This window comes from Suillus clintonianus (assembly GCF_016758775.1).
Source record: "Suillus clintonianus strain FC179 chromosome Unknown DEU56scaffold_64, whole genome shotgun sequence".
In the NCBI taxonomy this organism is placed as follows: domain Eukaryota; kingdom Fungi; phylum Basidiomycota; class Agaricomycetes; order Boletales; family Suillaceae; genus Suillus; species Suillus clintonianus.
Genome location: NW_024539288.1, coordinates 171,961 through 189,582, shown reverse-complemented (window position 1 = coordinate 189,582; position 17,622 = coordinate 171,961). Strand labels below are relative to the sequence as shown.

Here is a 17,622-nt window from a genome sequence, read left to right as displayed (position 1 = left end):
AGTACGCGTGTGTTTGCGTCAGCTCTGAGTCTCAAAGGCTCACAATTGGCTTCTTATGCGGAATTGCCCGAAGTCTTACGCTGCGCGCATGTCGAGGCTCGTTTTAGGGGGTTGCGAGCGATCATTGAGCTAAAACTTTTTGAAGCATGCGAGCCTCGGCAGGGAGTCGTAAGTACTACACACCTTGCAATGGCTTCCGATTCAGAGGGTGTTTGATAAGCACGTACTCGTAAGGACTGACGCCGAGGCTCTGCAATTGCAAGCCGTTGTTATATTTTTGGTGCTCAGGCGTGCGTGTGATAGCCCAGTCCTACAAAAGAAGGAAGACCTGGTGGTTAACTTTGTTCTAATAAAAGGTTAGCGAAAGCTCTGCACTGGAGTAATAATAGTTGGTAATAAAACTACCCTGTCGACGAGCTCGTAGCTTGAGGCTGCTACGTCCGGTGGACCTGGTTGTTGATTGCTCGAGGCTCGACTCGGCTTGATGGTAATCATTGCCACGTGCTGTTGCCGACTTCTATAAACTGTAAACCGCTTCACTGTTACAGTGTAACAAAGAGACAATCAACTTGTCTTGTTTTAAATAAAAGTCAACTACCCTCCCCACATCGATCTCTTCCGACCCTCTCGCGTCGCCTCACCTACACACTATTTTGTTCATCTGAGCATTAATAACCACTACCTACACGCCATGTTGAAGGGATTCGGGAAATTGACCAAAAAAGCTTCAACGGCAACCTTGTCTGCTGGATGCTCCGACGAGCCTCCGCGCTCGACTACTCCGACCCCGGGCAATCCTTCAGGAAAACCCACTTCACGCACTGGTCTGCTCAGCATACGCGTTCTATGGGCTGAAGACCTGTCTCTTCCTGTAGGCACCACGGTCCCATCTGCTGTCCAAGCAGCGCTGTCCACCCAACAGGCCAAACTCGCCGCATCTGTATCTCCCTCGAGCGTAACACAAAGGCGACTCGCGAAGCGCCATGGCGCCAAAGACAGTATCCAGCGTACACAATGCTGGTGGCTACCCTACTTGGTAATGGAGTTCGAAGTCAATCAAGTCCTAATTACCCCATTGGGTGGTGATCTCGAGAAACCATTGTATATGTACCAGGCGCAGTTGTGAGTTGTTCAAATCTTACATCACGTACTACTCGTCCTGAATTCGCTGCCAGCGACGTGTCGCGCAACTCGGAAATTTCAATACAATGCTACTTGCGAACCGAACAGCCCAAAGTCGGAAGTGATGGGTTGGCGGATGATATGGGCAATGATGTGTTCATGGGTGGAATCAAGTTCACGCCGGACTTTGACAATATTGGCGTTGTGGGCCAAGATCAGTGGCACGATGTGACGGGTGGTAAAGGAAAGATTCAGATTGGTGTGGCATACCAGCCTAGCTCTGTCCGTGATTTCATATATTGAGTTCGAGCTATAAACGACTAACGGAAATAACAGGGCCAATCTCTATCGATCGACGAATTTGAGCTCATCACTGTCATTGGCAAAGGCAGCTTTGGCAAGGTGCGCTGCAATATCGAGGTGCCAATCGTGTTGCTTAACGTTTCTTGCAGGTGATGCAAGTCAGGAAGCGCGATACCATGCGGATATATGCCCTCAAGACTATCCGCAAAGCTCATATAGTCGATCGAAAAGAAATCACGCACACATTGGCAGAGCGGCTGGTGCTCGCGCGTGTTAACAACCCTTTTATCGTGCCTCTCAAGTTCAGTTTCCAATCCGAGCAGAAGCTGTACTTGGTACTTGCGTAAGGTCACTTCAACGTTTGCCTTTCGAGGTTATTCACGAGTGCACCCTTTAGCTTTGTCAATGGAGGAGAACTTTTCCACCACTTGCAACGTGAACAACGATTTAACGAGGAGCGATCACGATTCTACAGTGCTGAGCTATTGTTGGCTCTGGAACATTTGCATGAACTCGACGTCGTCTACCGGTAGGTCAACTGTCTCCCCCTTTTACGCTGTGCTCATCAAAAATCCAGCGATTTGAAGCCGGAAAACATCCTTCTGGATTATACCGGACACATCGCGCTATGCGACTTCGGGTTATGTAAGTTGAATATGAAGGACTCGGACACGACGAATACATTCTGTGGCACACCGGAATATCTTGCACCGGAGATTCTGAATGGTCAAGGATATAGTCAGCTCCAACTTCATCACCTGTCGTATGATTTCCTGATCATCATCTGCTTTAGACAAGTCAATTGATTGGTGGACTCTTGGTGTGCTTCTGTACGAGATGCTCTCCGGTCTCCCACCCTTCTATGATGGTCAGTGCTATCGCTGCGTTCGCGTCTCTTGCCGTTATTCACCCACCTCAGAGGTCACGGACAAGATGTACCAGAAGATCCTCACCGATCCGCTCACCTTCGGCCCTGACATTGGCACAGAAGCTCGAAGCATTCTGACTAGTCTTCTCAACAGAGATCCCTCGAAACGACTTGGAGTGAACGGCGCTGAAGAGATCAAGAAACACCCATTCTTTGTGAACCACATTGACTTCAAGAAGCTTCTGCAGAAAAAGATCCAACCGCCGTTTAAGCCCAGTGTGTCAAGTCCTGTGGTGAGTGCATATGCATATTTCCTCGGGAGTACGCGTTTGTTGAGTGCGTTGGTGCTTAGGATGTTTCTAACTTTGACACTGTCTTCACGGCCGAGGCACCAGTCGACAGTTATGTTGATGGTTCCCACCTCTCATCCACTGTCCAAGCTCAGTTCGCTGGTATGTCATTACGGTGTCCTTGTAGATGAAAGAAATCTGACTCACCCTGTCTGCTACAGGATTCTCGTATAATGGGTCCAACATGCCTATCGGTTGATAGGTCATCTCAAATTCTCTCATTTGGTGGATATCTTACCTTGCACTTCGGACTGGAATCATGTATTTGTTGTCGCCTCGCACGTACATTCTGTAGTCACTGCTCAATCAGCGTATTTTGGATATTACTTAGTTCTGGACACTTTTTCTTGATAATAGGGGATGACGACAGGGGTTATTGTCCAAATTGTGTCATTGGTGCTTAGTCAAATAACAGCATCACGCGTGACCGTCGCACTGAGCTCAGTGCGACCATTACTCATGGCCACTGTCGCTCATCACATTCGTTCAGACTATGATCCTGCAGATAGAGAGCGGCTAGAGGAGGAGACGGGTCAGATTCCAATAGACGAAGAGGAACAGTGGAACACAGCGCCAACTTTCTCTGCTGCTCGCCGCGCCCCACCTCCATCCTTTGTTCCCGCGCGCATCCAATACGACGAGTGGGGTTCTGCTATTTCGCTTACCCATGCAGAATCTTTGAATGCGCCTGCTCCAGATAGCAGGACCTCTGAGTGGTACAGAGCTTTGACAAGAGATAGCTCGGGGAACCAACCACCAGCCAGACCGTCAAGCACACCTACTAGTGAAGCTCCCAAGCTAAAGAAGGAGGCTACCACCAAGAACAATTGGTTCATAAAAAGAGCCCTTCAGTCTGAACCAACTAGCAAACCTAGTTCTCCCGCGCCATCGTTGGCAGACCTCCTTGCACGAGATCCACCACCATTACCTTCGGAGGAACGTTTTGTTCCTCCAGTCTGGTTGGCAATAGGGCCATCCAATAAAGGCTTTAACCTACTGCAGAAGCGTGGCTGGAATGAAGGAGAGGGGCTTGGTGCACATGTCGCTCGATCTCGGCGCCCCCGATCACCAGCACACATGTTTAATGACGCTGAGCCAATATCGCATGCACCATCCTTGCGGGGGACGAGTATGCCAGCTGGCGACCAGAAATCTCGAGACATCCTACTACCCGACGTCGTCATCGATCTCACCCAATCCGAGTCAGAAGACGAAGACGACCTTGAATCGTTCCACCAATCTCCTTTTCTTCCGAGTACCACATCTGACCCGCACTCCCAAAAATCGTTATTGACGCCTATTCCGACGATACTCAAATCTGACCGCCTCGGGATTGGTTTGAAGGCGAAAACGGAGGGCCCGTATAAGCAGTCGAGGAAGCGGGTTACTCATAACCAAGCGGCGTTGGCTTCGCACATCAGAGCCGCTGAGGAGCTGCGAAGGAAGAGGGCTGAGGTCGGTCGAGGTCGACGAGGATTTGCAAAGGTACGAAAGCGCGAAGAGAACGAAAGGAAACACATGCTCGCGTATCTTAATGAATAGCTCCCTCCCACCCGCAACACACCTCGGACTCCATTAGCTTAATAGACGTGAATTGCGTGAAAACTACCAACTACATACACACGAACAATGTTTTCATAAGTGAAAGCCTTTCGTTACATACATAATGTCGTTGCGTGCAGACGCACTATCGTGCGGGGTAAGTACAATATACAAGCAGTATAGGAAATCCATATAGCACTCATCAATTTCAAGTATTTGCAGTCTAGATATGTATGTTCATGACATGAGAAATATTAATCGGGAGCTGCTCAACACTAGGGTAGGATAGACTCTCCCCATATCCCTTTTGCCGGCTCACAGCGAACATCGCGGACGTACATCTTGAGCCACTGCACCATGTCTTTGCTGATCTGATGACAGCGTGTAACATCAATGGACGACAGGCGACAAGGCTGCACTGTGGGCGTCGTAGAGCGACTGAGGGACAAGGCATGGATGTGGGCAGACGCAGACGCGGTGGATACGAATGTTGAGCGCGAGGCTGCTGCAGCTGAAGCAGAAGAGAGTTGAGGTGGGCGACCACAGAGACGAGATTCCACGAGGCCTCGCAGAGCATCCCATTCGAGTGCAGTGCACCCGTCAAGGTTGAGACGGTCTAGCTTGGGACACACCCAAGGATGGGCCATGGGCGGTGAAGAAAGACTCTGGTGATAGGTCATTGGAAGATGCGCTAATGACACATCTATGTGGATGCTCACCTTCAACAAGAAACATGTGATATCCTCCACGTCAACCAGCTCCAGAGTAACCAATGATGGAAGCCGCCGAAGTAGAATTATGAACTTCGGTTCGTTCAAGAAACTTGACTCGATACGAAGAAACTTGAGTGGAAGGGAAGTTAGAGACTGTTGTCGAAGGTGCTCCAAAACTGGTGTGAGATTGTCGAGGTAGCAGAAGTCAAGCGACTCAAGCGCGGGGAACGAGATTTGACTAAGAAGCATGCGAGTGCGCATAATGCCTGCATAATAGAACGAGGCCTTGATAAGCCTCGGCAGTTTCACGACCTTCGTAGACATAAACTCATGTTCGAGAGAAACACAAGTCTCGGGGTCCACGTCCGACATATTGCGTAATGCAAGCTCTTCGAGACCTGGACAGCCTCGTAGAATGTCTAGCAAGGTGTCGACAGATGGAGAAGACCCGTTCCAGTAGCCCCCAAAGTGGAGCACACGTAGGTTTGATACGACTCTCCTGTCCCAATTGAAATTAAAGGACGTGAAAGAGCACGAGCGAAGGCGGGGAGTATGCCCCTTGAAGAGCGGAAGGCAGGGGCTGGAGTAATGGTCTTCCTGCATAGAATGGAATATGCGGATACACAGACTTTCCAAATAGGGAGCTTCTTCTTTACAGCGCAGAAGGGCAGCATGTGCTTGTGGTTTGTTGGGAACACTGAGGCGAAAGGACCTTGCTCGCCAAAGCGCAGGACGAATGAGATCCATCGCATGAATGATACTCTCCATGGCACCGCTCGCATTGTCAACCCGAGGAGTGAAGTTGATCGTGATATCGAGAGGCACCGACTTCGAACGCGCAAGCTTGCGATGCGCTTTCTCGAGGGAGTCGTGCGGGCTCACGCAGATATCCGCCCACAATTCTGGGGTGTCGATCGCGACATCCCTCCAATATCGGCAAACCAACATTAAGGTCGCTACTAAAAGAGGATCCTCCTCTCCCATATTACAAACTCCTGCAACGAATATTGACGAAAGAAGCTCTTCTGGAATTCGATGGATAGGAGATTGGGACCGAACAACTTGTTCCAAGTGCGACTCTATCTCTTGGCGCTGGTTCAACAAAGATGCCATTTGTGTATCCAGGGAGTCTAATGCCTCTCTCAAATGAGGGATAGACACACCCGGAGCTGAACTTTCTCCTGAAATTGAGCGGTCGACATTGTATCGTGTCATGGAAAGCGCAGAGCTTTCATGACGACGAGCCGGTCTGCCGTTGGCAGATGGCATTGCAGCAAAACCTGGAACGCATTGTGGAACTGGCTGAGACAGGAAATGGATTGCTTCATAAGGTGGAGGCGGAGACGTTGGTGATGAGGACGTCGAGGATGATACGCTAGATGGTCGAGTAAGAAAGGCAGCAGTCACATCGGGTAACTTGAAACCACGACGATCAGCGATGATAGTGGCGTCGTCTCTAGCTGAGCGAGATAAAGATGGCCACTGCATCACAGTATGATGGCTAAAGGTGATCGATGGGTCGTGATTGTCGCTGAGCTCTTTATGAGTGCTGAACAACCGCACGTAAAAGTGCTGAATTAAATAACGACGATGTGGTTGTAGGGCTTTCAGCAAAACGCGGCTTGACTAGCCGTGGTCGTGGATGTTATCAAACACCACCTGTTCGTGTTCATATATAAGTGTCATCGCAGTTAATCGATGAATAAGACAGGACATGCCTGCGTTTGTGATCATCTTGGTACGTACAGAGTTGACCGGACAGAAGGATGGGGACTTAATCCGACGAGAACTGGAAGGTTTTAAGTTGATCGCACGGATAAGAATGTACCTGCGAAAGAATGGGATCTTGCGGTGTCCGTCGAGATTGGCACGAGGCAGGGTGCATGTTGTATTGAGTTACTCCAGGAGGACATTTCGTCCGGAATTGCTTGATGAAACTTGCAACGTGCGGCGGCAAAATAGCAATTCGGGCACGAGGAGAGCAACGAGGCAAAACGAGATTCAAACAAAGTGCAAAGTCACTGGTTCGATCCGAATCCCCTTCCCACACAGCTAACAAGAACTGCAAATTCCAAGGATATGGGTCATTTGTACCATAGACATATTCCTTGATGTTTTCTGGTCAAAATGGCAATGCAATCAGTTTCATGAGCGTGCACGTCATCTCCGTTAGCCCAGCCAAAGTAAAGATACAAGCCATCGACAGCCGTAAGGTTCTACGTCAAGGAAACAGTAACGTATGGATACAGCAAGCTTCTAATAGTAATACTGAACGTTGGACACTTACGCCGGAGCTCTATCGATCCAGCCTTGCTGCCCTGAAACAAATCCGTAATAAAAGAACTGGCTGAGCACCTAAAGATAGGAGAATTAGAGTTCTGAGTGATGAGATATGGTAGGAAGCGATTGGACGCACAAGTATATCGAGAAAGACGGTCAATCCACTACCTAAAAAATCAAGCGATTAGTCAATTACATGTAATATACATAAGTCATGAGCAAATACCTGCTAGCCAGCTTGCATTCCTCATCAGATAATCTGCGTCGCGAGATGCAGCAATAATAGACAATGCGTATGTCGTGTTTCCCAGGATAGAGAAGACAAATAATCCAGGAGCGAGACCCTCACACCTGGTCTTGAAGTTCTTGACTACGTCGAAAATCAGAAAAGTGGGACTGGCGGTAGATGCGTGTGATTACTGACCTATTTGCGGCAGACGGGCACCAACTGTCGAGGAAAATAGTAAGTGAAGGCATCCACACATGATATGACAAGAACACACGATAAGCAGTGGCGCTGGTCCACCCTATTACCTGTATATGCCAGTCCAACTTCGTATTTGGATGGACCGGAGAAGTATCATCGCTGGGAAGCCAATTGCTGATACAAAATGCCGCCACACCAGCGGCTGATACGAATGCGACAGCGGCCAGGTACCGCACAAAAATTCGCGTGACCGAGAGCTCTGATCTTTCGGAAGGATCCACCGAGCGACTATCAGCAATAAGGCAAGATTCTTCGGAAACCTCCCCTGGGATGTGCGCAGGTACAACGTGGTCGGTTTGCCGCCTCCATCGGTAATAATATACTTGGCAGAGTAATACAGTGTCGCATAAGGTGTACTAACCGGTCCGGTTATGAAAAGTGTCAGCATCAGGGGGGACAGATTACAAGGCAATACATAAAACTCACATAAACTCCAAGGATAATCACGGTAGGCAGCAATCCAGCCATCGCTGCACCCACAAGATTACATACGTCGCCCAGCAACCATACGTAGATGAAAAGGAGCGATAAACCCTCCCCACTCTGTAGTTGATAATTCTCAATTATCTGAGGGGAATACACGACAATCCTGCAGAGGGTTGTACAAGGTGAGTCTGATTTTTGTGACATGAATTCTTTGCCTCACTGACCAGCATGCTATTGAAATCCATCCAAGCTTCATGAGGATTCGAGATTAGCACAGGGGTCAATTGGAACATGCGAGTACGCACGACACTGCTAGCTGCGTTTCCTTCCACGAACATTGATGAGTGACGAGCAGTACCACTTGGTAGCCCAGTACAAATAGATAAGATGAGAGGAATCAGCAGGATTCAGAAGGCAATATTTTTTTGGGATTTTGGGTCTTAATTTGAAATTTCATGAAGGACCACGTGACATGTGTGCCGGTGTGTGCGTACTCCACTGGCTGCAGTAGGTTTCGAACTCTCCAAGTCTCCAGGGATACTCGACACCATGAACAGTCAAGACGCATTCAGAAAATTCGCTCAGCAGCTACAGAGGGCCAGTCAGCCTGGAGGTGGTGGTGGCATGCCAGGAGGTCCAGGTCGCTTCCTCGCAGGCGGAGGCCTTATGGTCGCGCTAGTGGGTGGTGGACTTCTTCTGAACGCGAGCTTGTTCAACGGTGTGTCTCGTGTCGTAACTTTTGTAGCGGATTCTGACAACTCAAAATAAGTTGATGGTGGTCACAGAGCTATCAAATATACTCGGTAGGCTGTCGTGTCACGCGCCTTCTAAGTTCATGGCTCATCCTGCTTCAGTCTCCAGGGTGTTAAGGATGAGGTGTACAATGAAGGGACACATCTCATGGTCCGTACCACTTTTTTTCAATGCATTTTGATTGTTTACGCTCCTCAGGTTCCCTGGTTTGAGACGCCGATAGTTTTCGACATTCGTGCGAAGCCTCGGAGTGTAGCAAGTTTGACTGGCACGAAGGGTGACGTCTGCAGTTCGCGGCATGCATGCACCTGCTTACTTTGGAATTGCAGATTTGCAAATGGTTAACATCACTTGCAGAGTTCTGTCCCGGCCGGCTGTATCTGCACTACCCAAAATATATCGTGAACTAGGAAAAGACTATGACGAGCGTGTGCTACCGTCTATCGTCAACGAAGTTCTCAAAAGTGTGGTCGCACAGTTCAATGCAAGTCAGCTGATTACACAACGTGAGATGGTGCGGAGTATTTCTAGCTGTTGCTCTATGGTACATTGACAACGGCGTTTTGTGTCAGGTATCCCGGTTGATTCGCGAGAATCTGACGAATCGTGCATTACGCTTTGACGTGGTACTGGACGATGTGTCTATCACCCATGTGGCGTTTTCACCCGAGTTTACGCATGCTGTCGAGGCCAAGCAGGCGAGTAATCTGGTACATCTCCTATTCGCACATTTACATTCGTCCCTAAGGTCGCTCAACAAACAGCTCTGAGGGCTGCCTTCTTGGTTGATCAGGCAATTCAAGAAAAGCAGGCAAGTTTCCCTGGTAGTGATCATTGTTTTTCTTGGTTCTGATGTATCCTGTGCAGTCTATTATAGTGCGAGCCCAAGGTGAGGCTCGGAGTGCTGAGTTGATCGGCGAAGCCATGCGCACGAACAAAGGATTTCTGGAGCTTCGTCGGCTTGAAGCCGCTAGGGATATCGCCAACATGCTGGCTACCTCGGGAAATAAAGTGATGTTAGATGCCCAGAGCCTTTTGTTGAATGGTATGTTGTCTCCTCTTTGTGATAATCGTTGCTAACACGTTTCTCGGTGCTGTCTACACAGTGACGGGAGAAGACACAAAGGACTTGCTAAAAGTAAAGAAGTAACCTTATTGCCTTGCCACATCTCATCATTATTGCCACCGTCGCTGCTAATGAAAATGTTGCGTATGTCGACTTTGAGCTTACACATTCAACTTCAAACTCCAGGGACGCGTATATCTGAAGTAAAGCATGAAGGCTCGGTGGCACTTGTGTTCGTCATCCCATCATGCTTTCCGCTCCAGCGTGCGTCGTGCTATGTTAATTGCACAATTCGGTCATGCGGCGTTCACCATGTATCCAGGTTTCTATATGACCTGTTTACCTGACGTGGCTGCATTGGGTGACAATCTCTGAATTCTGTTGATGAAGGGGTTGCCTGGCTGCTCGTGTGTCCCTTGTAGACAACTCGGAGTCCAGTATTAGAACACGAAAATGAAAAGATAAGTACAAGGCAGGAGCAGGATCCTTGGTTACCTACACGAATGACTGACAGGCCACAATGCCTTAACACTAGTACTAGCAGTGGGATCGAACATGATATTTTTGATTCAGACTCGACATAGCAATCAATGATGTGTCGACTGTCCAATGCTGGTTTGTTTGGATTCAAGGCTTTTGCCAAACAACACCTGCCAGTACGTAATGGTAACGAGTCGATGACTTATCATCTTACCACTTACCCGCAGACACATCGTAACGACATGAAAAGGACGAAACAAAATAAAATCTCTAACCGCCGTAAAAAGCAAGTCGAGAAGAGCGCACGAAACCACGAGCAAAACCAGACACCCGAGTCCGACACTGAGGAGAGCGTCCAGCTGCCACGAAAGAAAGTAAGATGGGAGGGCAATTCCGAATTAGTGACAGCGTTAGCAGATACGGAGAACGGTAGCTCAGAGGACGATGCGAGCACATCAAAGGTGAAGTTGCGCAAAGACTGTCGTGTCTCGTGGAGCTGATCATCTAGTTAGATCTGCTTGACAATTTCCTGTCAATCGTAAGTCGTCGAATTAGTGTTACCAATGCATATAACCTCGTACGCTCTACTAGAGGATACGTTGCAGGCGCATACTATGATTCCGTCAGGTGCATAGTCTATGTGCTTGAAGACACGCAAGAGGATGCTCACTTCGATCTCACGAACATGCGTTGAGTCAAATCGTTCTCATTATTTCGCTCTTCTAAGCCTGTACCAGTTCTCGAACAATGCAACTCTGACGTAGTATTGACCAGCTCCAAAGCCGATGATCCGTTCATATCGGTCCTCCAGAAATATAGTATGCTCTCTACTGCCGCTGCATATATGCACAGGTGCTCAAGCCAATGACTCAGCTGAGGCCTCTGGAGGGGTCTTTCAAATCAGACCTCATAAAGAATTCTCTTCTCACAGAGGGAGAGATCGCTTGCTGTCGCTCCGATTTCTCTCCGAGTTGGCAACCGAAGATACTGGTCAATATTTATCAGTTGACAGCAGCTCAGGCGCTGAGCCAAGGAACGCATATGAATTTATGCAGAAACGCAAACAGGCAGCAGGCGACCCAACTATGAAAAGATGGAATGCGGGAATTAGGTTGGCCAACTATGCGTCGCTGGAATCTTCTCCTCTTTGTGTTCGTCTAGATACTCAGGTGCAGTGTTTTGTCTCATTTGTGAAACCACAGATCTCGTGCCTTGGTGCTTTGCTGGACTACCTTGCGAGGGAGCGAGCAGCGAGCGACCTGGATGATGATACAGGGGTCGAGGGGCTCAACATCTCCGGTATCGAGGTGTTGACCATGTAAGTTGATATCACACACGCTTTATTTAGCATTGTGTTAACTCCTTTCTAAGAGATAAGGTCATGCATATCAATGCTGACGCACTTTTGTAAGCGAGGTGTCAGGGATATTGGCCCGAGAGTACATTAACCGGTAAAGCACAGTTCCCTTCAGATTTTTGAAAACGAGAGCCACGCGTCCATCCACTCCGATAAGACAAAAGAAGGGTTGTCGCTTTTTGGTGAGTTGTCACGACTTTCAATGCCGTCGCGTTCATCCATATGTTACAGGTATCCTTGACAATACTCGGACATCCTTGGGTCGTTCATTGCTCCGCACCTGGCTCATGCGCCCGTCTCTGTCCATTCCTACCATAGCAGCCCGCCATGACGCCATTGAATGTTTTCTACATCCGGAGAACTTAGCACCTGCGAGTGCTTTGCAAACTCACTTAAAAGGAATCAAGAATATTCCGAGGACTCTCGGGCTCCTGCAGTCCGGGAAAGCTGGCGTTGGTGACTGGCAAGGCCTAGTGAAGGTATGATTCACTCGGTTCTCGTCTCAAAGCCAATCCGACGTCAAGTGAAGTTCACATATCACTCTGCAATGCTACGCGACGCCCTTACGGAACTTCACGGAGGTGATCAAGTGGGAGTTGTACGAAAGGTAAGTTATTAGCGAGCCGGCTCGCTTGGGGACGCCAGACTAGATGAGCTTTCAGTTAGTTGCATCGCTGGACATTGCGAGCTTCAAGGAAATTGGAAATGCTGTCAACGAGACAGTGAGCGCTTGTATCATTGTTTCTATACCTAATGTACCCCCTTCGCTGGTTAGATTGACTGGGAGGAATCCATCAGCAATAATCGCATATGCGTTAGGCCGCACATCGACGAGGAACTAGATCAGAGGAAACACGTCTATGCTGGATTGGACGCTGTCTTGGTGGGCTTATTCCTGTCTCAAAGATGCTCTGTCATTTTGCTCTGTTATAGTGCAAGGTCGCAGAGCAAATATGCCAAAATATTCCCGTGGATTATACGGAGTCTCTGAACGTGGTATATTTCCCACAGCTAGGTGATGCATTCTTGAACCAAGTATAAGTGCATATTCAACGGTTTCCATTACCAGGTTTTTTGATCTGCATTCCGATGCAGGAGGAATGGAGATCTGAGGAGGGCATCAAGGTTCTAGACGGATGGGGCTTCCAGGTGAGTCTCGACGCTGTTCGTGCCGATCTCAAGTAGGGGGCTGACTGAATCGCTCAGTTCTCTTCAGAGTGAGTGATAAACATTGTCATGGTTGATTTTTTAACTGACCTGCCTCTTTTCAGTGCACATGTGTATTTCAAATCGGAAGAGATGCATGGTGAGCTTGCCTTGACCCTAATTCCGAGAAAACGTGCGATCCGGTTAAAGACATGGACACACACATCGGTGATCTCCACCCGTCAATAGTCGGTGCGAGTTTTGATCATTTCATATCAGTCAGAGACTCACGGGCAACAGACCGTGAAATAGAGATCGTCCAAGAGCTCTTGGAACGGATCCTTGTATTCAGTGAAGGAATGAGACACACATGTGACATTTGTGCCGAACTGGACTGCCTGCTTGCCTTCGCCGAGGCATCTCGGGCATACAATTATTGTCGGCCTCAGATGTCAGAGGATCCTATCATTGACATTGATCAAGGACGGTGAGCGATGTGGAATGCTATTCGTTACATTAGTAACCTGTTCTCGTAAGACACCCTTTACAAGAGCAGGTAGTCGACATTTTTGTTCCCAATAATGCTCAGCTCGTAGCTGGTATCGGTTTCGGTGATAGCGCTGAACCACAGACTGAGATTGACAGTCTCCCGATGGCTACCAGCGTTGTTTTGTGCACTGGCGCGAATGCGTGCGGAAAGGTAGGTTCAAGTCACACGTTATAATATGTCTCAGCTAAATTCCTTCTTGCAGAGCGTCTACCTGAAACAGGTAAAGATCTGACCAGTCGTATGCCAGGATGAATTGAAATGATTGCAGGTTGCTCTGATTCAATACATGGCCCAGGTTGGTAACTGCTCTATGTTATTGGACCACTCGTAACTCATCAATGACAACTTAGATCGGCTGGTAAGGAATTCGTAGCTGCTTCCGTGCTTTCGTGACCCTGTGAAGTTTTGTTCCAGCGGCATCTGCCACCTTGGGAATTGTCGACAAAAGTGACGTTCTGGACTTTTCTTCCACTTTACGTCGACTAATTCTTCTTCGCAGTCTTTACTCGTATACAGACCCGCGAATCAGTATCCAAAGTATTATCGCAGTGCTCCTGATTCCCTACCAAGCTGAACTACCTGCAAGGTTCAATCCGCTTTTATGATTGATCTCAACCAGGTCTCCTTAGCCCTCCGGAATTGTACCGCAAACTCTCTCATTCTCCTTGACGAATTTGGAAAGGGGACGATCCCTGCAGGCTCGTTCCCTTCACGGTGCAAGTATAACTGACGAGATTCTTACTTAGTTCATAGACGGGACTGGATTGTTTTGCGGTGTCATCAAGCATCTTCTCAATCGAGGATCTCAGTGTCCCAAGGTTTTAGCCGCCACACATTTTCATCAAGTCTTCCAGAAGGACATGCTCGATCCCCACAAGTTTCCGATCACGTTCCTCCACATGCAGGTCCTCTTCACTTCAAGCAAAGGCAACCTCCTGAATCCTGGTGACATGTCGATATCTGGGGACTCAGAATCAACCTATCACGAACGACCGGAACCTACATCTGTTGTCGCCCCTGGAGAAAAGATAACCTATCTTTATCGGTACCTCTTGGGTTTCTACGATCTTCGACGTATCTAATCAACGAACCAGCGTCTCCCCGGGTCTTTCCCGCAATTCTCATGCAGCTCAATGTGCTATGATGTTTGGATTGCCGTCCCGTATTGCGCAGCGCGCGCAGTACGTCAGGTATCTTTTCTTCCCATGTGCACCTCCTGGAGAGATTATTCACTGATACGTCAAGCAAATTGTTGGGCGACCATGAACTCGGGCAGCTATTAGAGGAGAAAATGACCGCGGAGGAGCAAGAAAACATCAAGGCCGCTGGGATCGCCACCTACAAATTTCTGGCCATGGACCTCACGAACGATTCTTATGAAAAGGACATCAAACTAGGGCTTGTTGAGGCGCTTGGCCGGGCTCCACGTGAATGACTGTATTCTACCCATGCGTATGTACCGCTGAGATTCTATAAAAATATATGCGAGGCCTTCTAACTGGGGTCTCGGGGGATCTTGGTGCCTATCACATGCCAGCACTAGTCTCTTTGTGTATCTCCACACCAGGGGGTGCGCCCAAAGCTGTTGTGAAAGGTCAAAAAGCGGAATATGAACCTTCCTTGATGCTTGCCTTCTTTAATTGCACCATACAGTAAGAACTGCCCGGACACGAGGCCCGCAGTCATGATCATCCTAGGTCCAAGACCAGCGAAAAGGCCACGGAAACCGGCCTCGCGAGCGAGTACTGCAAGTCGATGCGGCATGGAGCCCTTTGGTCCGTGTCCCTTGTTTATCTGACTCAATAGGGTATCCGCTGGCTGCATATCAGGGGTCAGACAATAGACAATCGGAGTGAAAATATTTCGCAGCAGATACTTGCATGACTTAAAATAGCCGCTGCGAAACCTGCAATGACGCCGCTACCGAGTTGTATTGTGAACTTGCTGGTAGTGGAGAGCGTGCGGCGGGTCTCTTCGGACATGGAACGAAAAGCAATCTCGTGACAGAACTCGTTCACCGTGAATTGCCCTATGGCATAAGGTATCTGTCTGTGCAAGACATTATTTATGCGAAACTCATCAGTGATCGGCAAAAAATAAGCTCACTTGCAGAGAATCGGCACAAAGCCTGCGTAAAGCTCGCGCATGCCACCTTCACGCGCCAAACGAGTGAAACCCGAGACAAGTCCAGTTGCGTAAGTTCGGTCTGACACGAGACGGATCCGGGTGGCTTCTAAAGGTGTCAGGAGGATATCTGCAAAGAACCTAGGATAAAATATAGGACAATTAGAAAGTTGTCAGCATATCGCGACATACTCTGCAATACTAGCTGATCCGAGGTAAATTGCCGTTCGGTACTTCACTGCCGCCTCCGGGCCACCTACAGACTCTACTGCTCTCTTCTTCCAGTACTCGTAGCCAGCAAATTTCGCGCCTCCTTGTATAAGATAACCAACTGCAGTTGGGCCAAAACCTGTGAGGAGGGCTTTGGGTCCTTCTGTCGCGATAACATAACGCGTTCCAGACAACATGTTCAGTTTCTTGTACGCGGGGTCGATTTGAATTCGGGTCTTGACGACGTCAACAGCTGCACGCGTGAATGGCGGACCAAAGATAAGCATTAAAGAAGCTAGGCTAGTATAAACAACGCGGCGCCTCACGTGTCATTGCTCCGTGGGTGATCCTTCACCTGTGTAAATGCATGGTTATTGCAAAGACGTTGGGGAGACCTACGTGCAGCATAGTGCTCCTGACATGGATGTTTTCAGAATCACGTATTAGGATATATAGAGTACCCCCTGTGATACATACCTGCGAGGAAGAAAGAGGAGTAATCTTTGGAGGTGAACTGGGGGATTGCAGCAGCGCCCTGCTGGGCTCCCATTGACTTGCTCGCCATGGCGTCTAAAGTGGAGCAGCAACTGCGTTTTGTACCGCACAAACCGCTGATTTGACTGCTTAACGGTAACTGCGGTGATGACGTCAAGGTCTTTATTTAGTCGGCAAGGCCCGAGGATCGCATCTCTTCATGAATCGTGTCCTCTCCCTCGATCGACTAATTCGATGTATCTCCAAAGTCTCCTGTAGTCACCTGGAAGAAGGAATCCGACATTGCTCCTTCTGCTCACCATTATGTTGGCTCTGGCGGAATCCAAAAAAAGTGTAGTGTGAATCAGCCGACCGAGCTCCGGCCCGCTTCTAATCCACTGATAAGTACTTAAACTTAGTGCCAGTGATTTCTACCCAGCCTCCTCCTCTCAATCACCTCTCATCATGGCACCCGTCACACAGATCATGTACTTCAAGACCTCTTCGTCTTTCCTCCAGGATCCCTCTCGGTTGATTACTGAGCTTGCAAACAAAAGCGGAACCAAAATTGAAGGGCTTACAAAGTGAATGAGCACAAATCATCCTCGAAGCGTCCTGGCTTACCATCTTCGATCGATCAAAGGGCATACCTTGGGTTCGAGACCGAGGATCCAAGCAACGCATTCTGGGTCTTCGGTAGGTCAAGTTTGTAACATATCAAGTCCAATGGCGTTGAATTACTGGCAGAGTGGACTTCCAAGGCTGTACATGACGCATATCGTCAGACAGAGACATTCAAGGCTACACAAGTAGCTTCTCAACAAGTCTTTGCGAGTAAACCTACCCACACATATGCCGGGTTTTCCAACACTAGCCCAATCTTTTCCGCTCCTGTGACGGAATTCGTCACTTTCACTCTCAAGAGGGGTGTCAGTATGACCGCGCTTCAGCCCCTCGTCAAACAACTTCAGGCCAAGCTTCAGGGAACACCAAAGTTCTACGGCTCGAGCTGGGCGCCTGTCGTTGATAAGCCCAACGTAGTTCACGGCGTGTTGGGATGGCAGACTGTGCAGGTAATTCTGACATTAGTTCCTCCGAGCCACCTGCTTATCGGCCACAGGCACACTGGGATGCTGTAAGCTCAGGTCCCCTCAAGGAGATCATTGATGAAGTGAAGAAGGTTGCTGACATTTGGCTCGTCCACGCCAAACTGACGCGATACAATTTGTGAACTCGATGATCGAACGATCTGTATTGAACTAAACTTTGTCGTTGTTGTGTAGGAAGATATTTTGAAGTCATAAAATACGAACAATCTTGTATATTCCCGAGGAATATTTTGGCAAACGTTTCTCTGTTTTCGACACGCAG

General features: G+C 48.7%; 8 protein-coding genes across 8 annotated transcripts; 5 read left to right on the top strand and 3 right to left on the bottom strand.

Annotated features, from left to right (window-relative positions):
• Positions 1-394: 394 nt before the first annotated feature.
• On the top strand, positions 395-3,076 carry DEU56DRAFT_817362 (kinase-like domain-containing protein). Its single transcript, XM_041353916.1, has 10 exons — positions 395-1,122; positions 1,176-1,404; positions 1,459-1,524; positions 1,575-1,768; positions 1,823-1,954; positions 2,003-2,163; positions 2,219-2,293; positions 2,345-2,586; positions 2,646-2,745; positions 2,805-3,076. The coding sequence occupies exons 1-10, from the start codon at positions 692-694 to the stop codon at positions 2,840-2,842; spliced, it is 1,668 nt and encodes a 555-aa protein (XP_041205925.1). The 5' UTR covers positions 395-691; the 3' UTR covers positions 2,843-3,076.
• Positions 2,733-4,323, top strand: DEU56DRAFT_496438 (uncharacterized protein). The gene is made up of 2 exons (XM_041346502.1): positions 2,733-2,745; positions 2,805-4,323. The coding sequence occupies exon 2, from the start codon at positions 3,004-3,006 to the stop codon at positions 4,183-4,185; it is 1,182 nt and encodes a 393-aa protein (XP_041205924.1). The 5' UTR covers positions 2,733-2,745; positions 2,805-3,003; the 3' UTR covers positions 4,186-4,323.
• Positions 4,324-4,460: 137 nt separating this feature from the next.
• On the bottom strand, positions 4,461-5,846 carry DEU56DRAFT_741395 (uncharacterized protein; the record flags this gene model as incomplete). The annotated part of the gene is made up of 2 exons (XM_041348873.1): positions 4,461-4,850; positions 4,905-5,846. The coding sequence occupies 2 exons, from the start codon at positions 5,844-5,846 to the stop codon at positions 4,461-4,463; spliced, it is 1,332 nt and encodes a 443-aa protein (XP_041205923.1).
• Positions 5,847-7,089: 1,243 nt separating this feature from the next.
• DEU56DRAFT_496078 (PQ-loop-domain-containing protein) lies at positions 7,090-8,494 on the bottom strand. Its single transcript, XM_041346499.1, has 8 exons — positions 8,397-8,494; positions 8,316-8,341; positions 8,092-8,254; positions 7,682-8,021; positions 7,603-7,626; positions 7,405-7,548; positions 7,315-7,346; positions 7,090-7,253 (listed from the first exon to the last, which is right to left on the bottom strand). Exons 1-8 carry the CDS (start codon positions 8,427-8,429, stop codon positions 7,182-7,184), a joined length of 834 nt encoding a protein of 277 aa, XP_041205922.1. The 5' UTR covers positions 8,430-8,494; the 3' UTR covers positions 7,090-7,181.
• Positions 8,495-8,511: 17 nt separating this feature from the next.
• Positions 8,512-10,095, top strand: DEU56DRAFT_817355 (band 7 family-domain-containing protein). Its single transcript, XM_041353915.1, has 9 exons — positions 8,512-8,809; positions 8,861-8,894; positions 8,946-8,994; positions 9,043-9,121; positions 9,174-9,358; positions 9,417-9,542; positions 9,593-9,655; positions 9,712-9,889; positions 9,951-10,095. Exons 1-9 carry the CDS (start codon positions 8,641-8,643, stop codon positions 9,992-9,994), a joined length of 927 nt encoding a protein of 308 aa, XP_041205921.1. The 5' UTR covers positions 8,512-8,640; the 3' UTR covers positions 9,995-10,095.
• A 408-nt stretch (positions 10,096-10,503) lies between these two features.
• Positions 10,504-15,171, top strand: DEU56DRAFT_956692 (DNA mismatch repair protein MutS; the record flags this gene model as incomplete). Its single annotated transcript, XM_041359250.1, has 24 exons — positions 10,504-10,880; positions 10,982-11,079; positions 11,128-11,208; positions 11,264-11,541; positions 11,593-11,708; positions 11,762-11,797; positions 11,853-11,929; positions 11,979-12,226; positions 12,277-12,354; positions 12,410-12,469; positions 12,523-12,630; positions 12,681-12,762; positions 12,817-12,928; positions 13,019-13,053; positions 13,143-13,380; positions 13,431-13,593; positions 13,646-13,663; positions 13,712-13,742; positions 13,858-13,890; positions 13,943-13,980; positions 14,030-14,141; positions 14,197-14,488; positions 14,538-14,633; positions 14,689-15,171. 24 exons carry the CDS (start codon positions 10,504-10,506, stop codon positions 14,876-14,878), a joined length of 2,997 nt encoding a protein of 998 aa, XP_041205920.1. The 3' UTR covers positions 14,879-15,171.
• Positions 14,865-16,523, bottom strand: DEU56DRAFT_496160 (mitochondrial carrier domain-containing protein). Its single transcript, XM_041346500.1, has 8 exons — positions 16,255-16,523; positions 16,177-16,192; positions 16,104-16,126; positions 15,760-16,030; positions 15,550-15,708; positions 15,324-15,492; positions 15,075-15,261; positions 14,865-15,025 (listed from the first exon to the last, which is right to left on the bottom strand). The coding sequence occupies exons 1-8, from the start codon at positions 16,340-16,342 to the stop codon at positions 14,970-14,972; spliced, it is 969 nt and encodes a 322-aa protein (XP_041205919.1). The 5' UTR covers positions 16,343-16,523; the 3' UTR covers positions 14,865-14,969.
• DEU56DRAFT_817331 (uncharacterized protein) lies at positions 16,426-17,601 on the top strand. The gene is made up of 4 exons (XM_041353914.1): positions 16,426-16,835; positions 16,895-16,947; positions 16,999-17,324; positions 17,372-17,601. The coding sequence occupies exons 1-4, from the start codon at positions 16,717-16,719 to the stop codon at positions 17,480-17,482; spliced, it is 609 nt and encodes a 202-aa protein (XP_041205918.1). The 5' UTR covers positions 16,426-16,716; the 3' UTR covers positions 17,483-17,601.
• Positions 17,602-17,622: the final 21 nt, after the last annotated feature.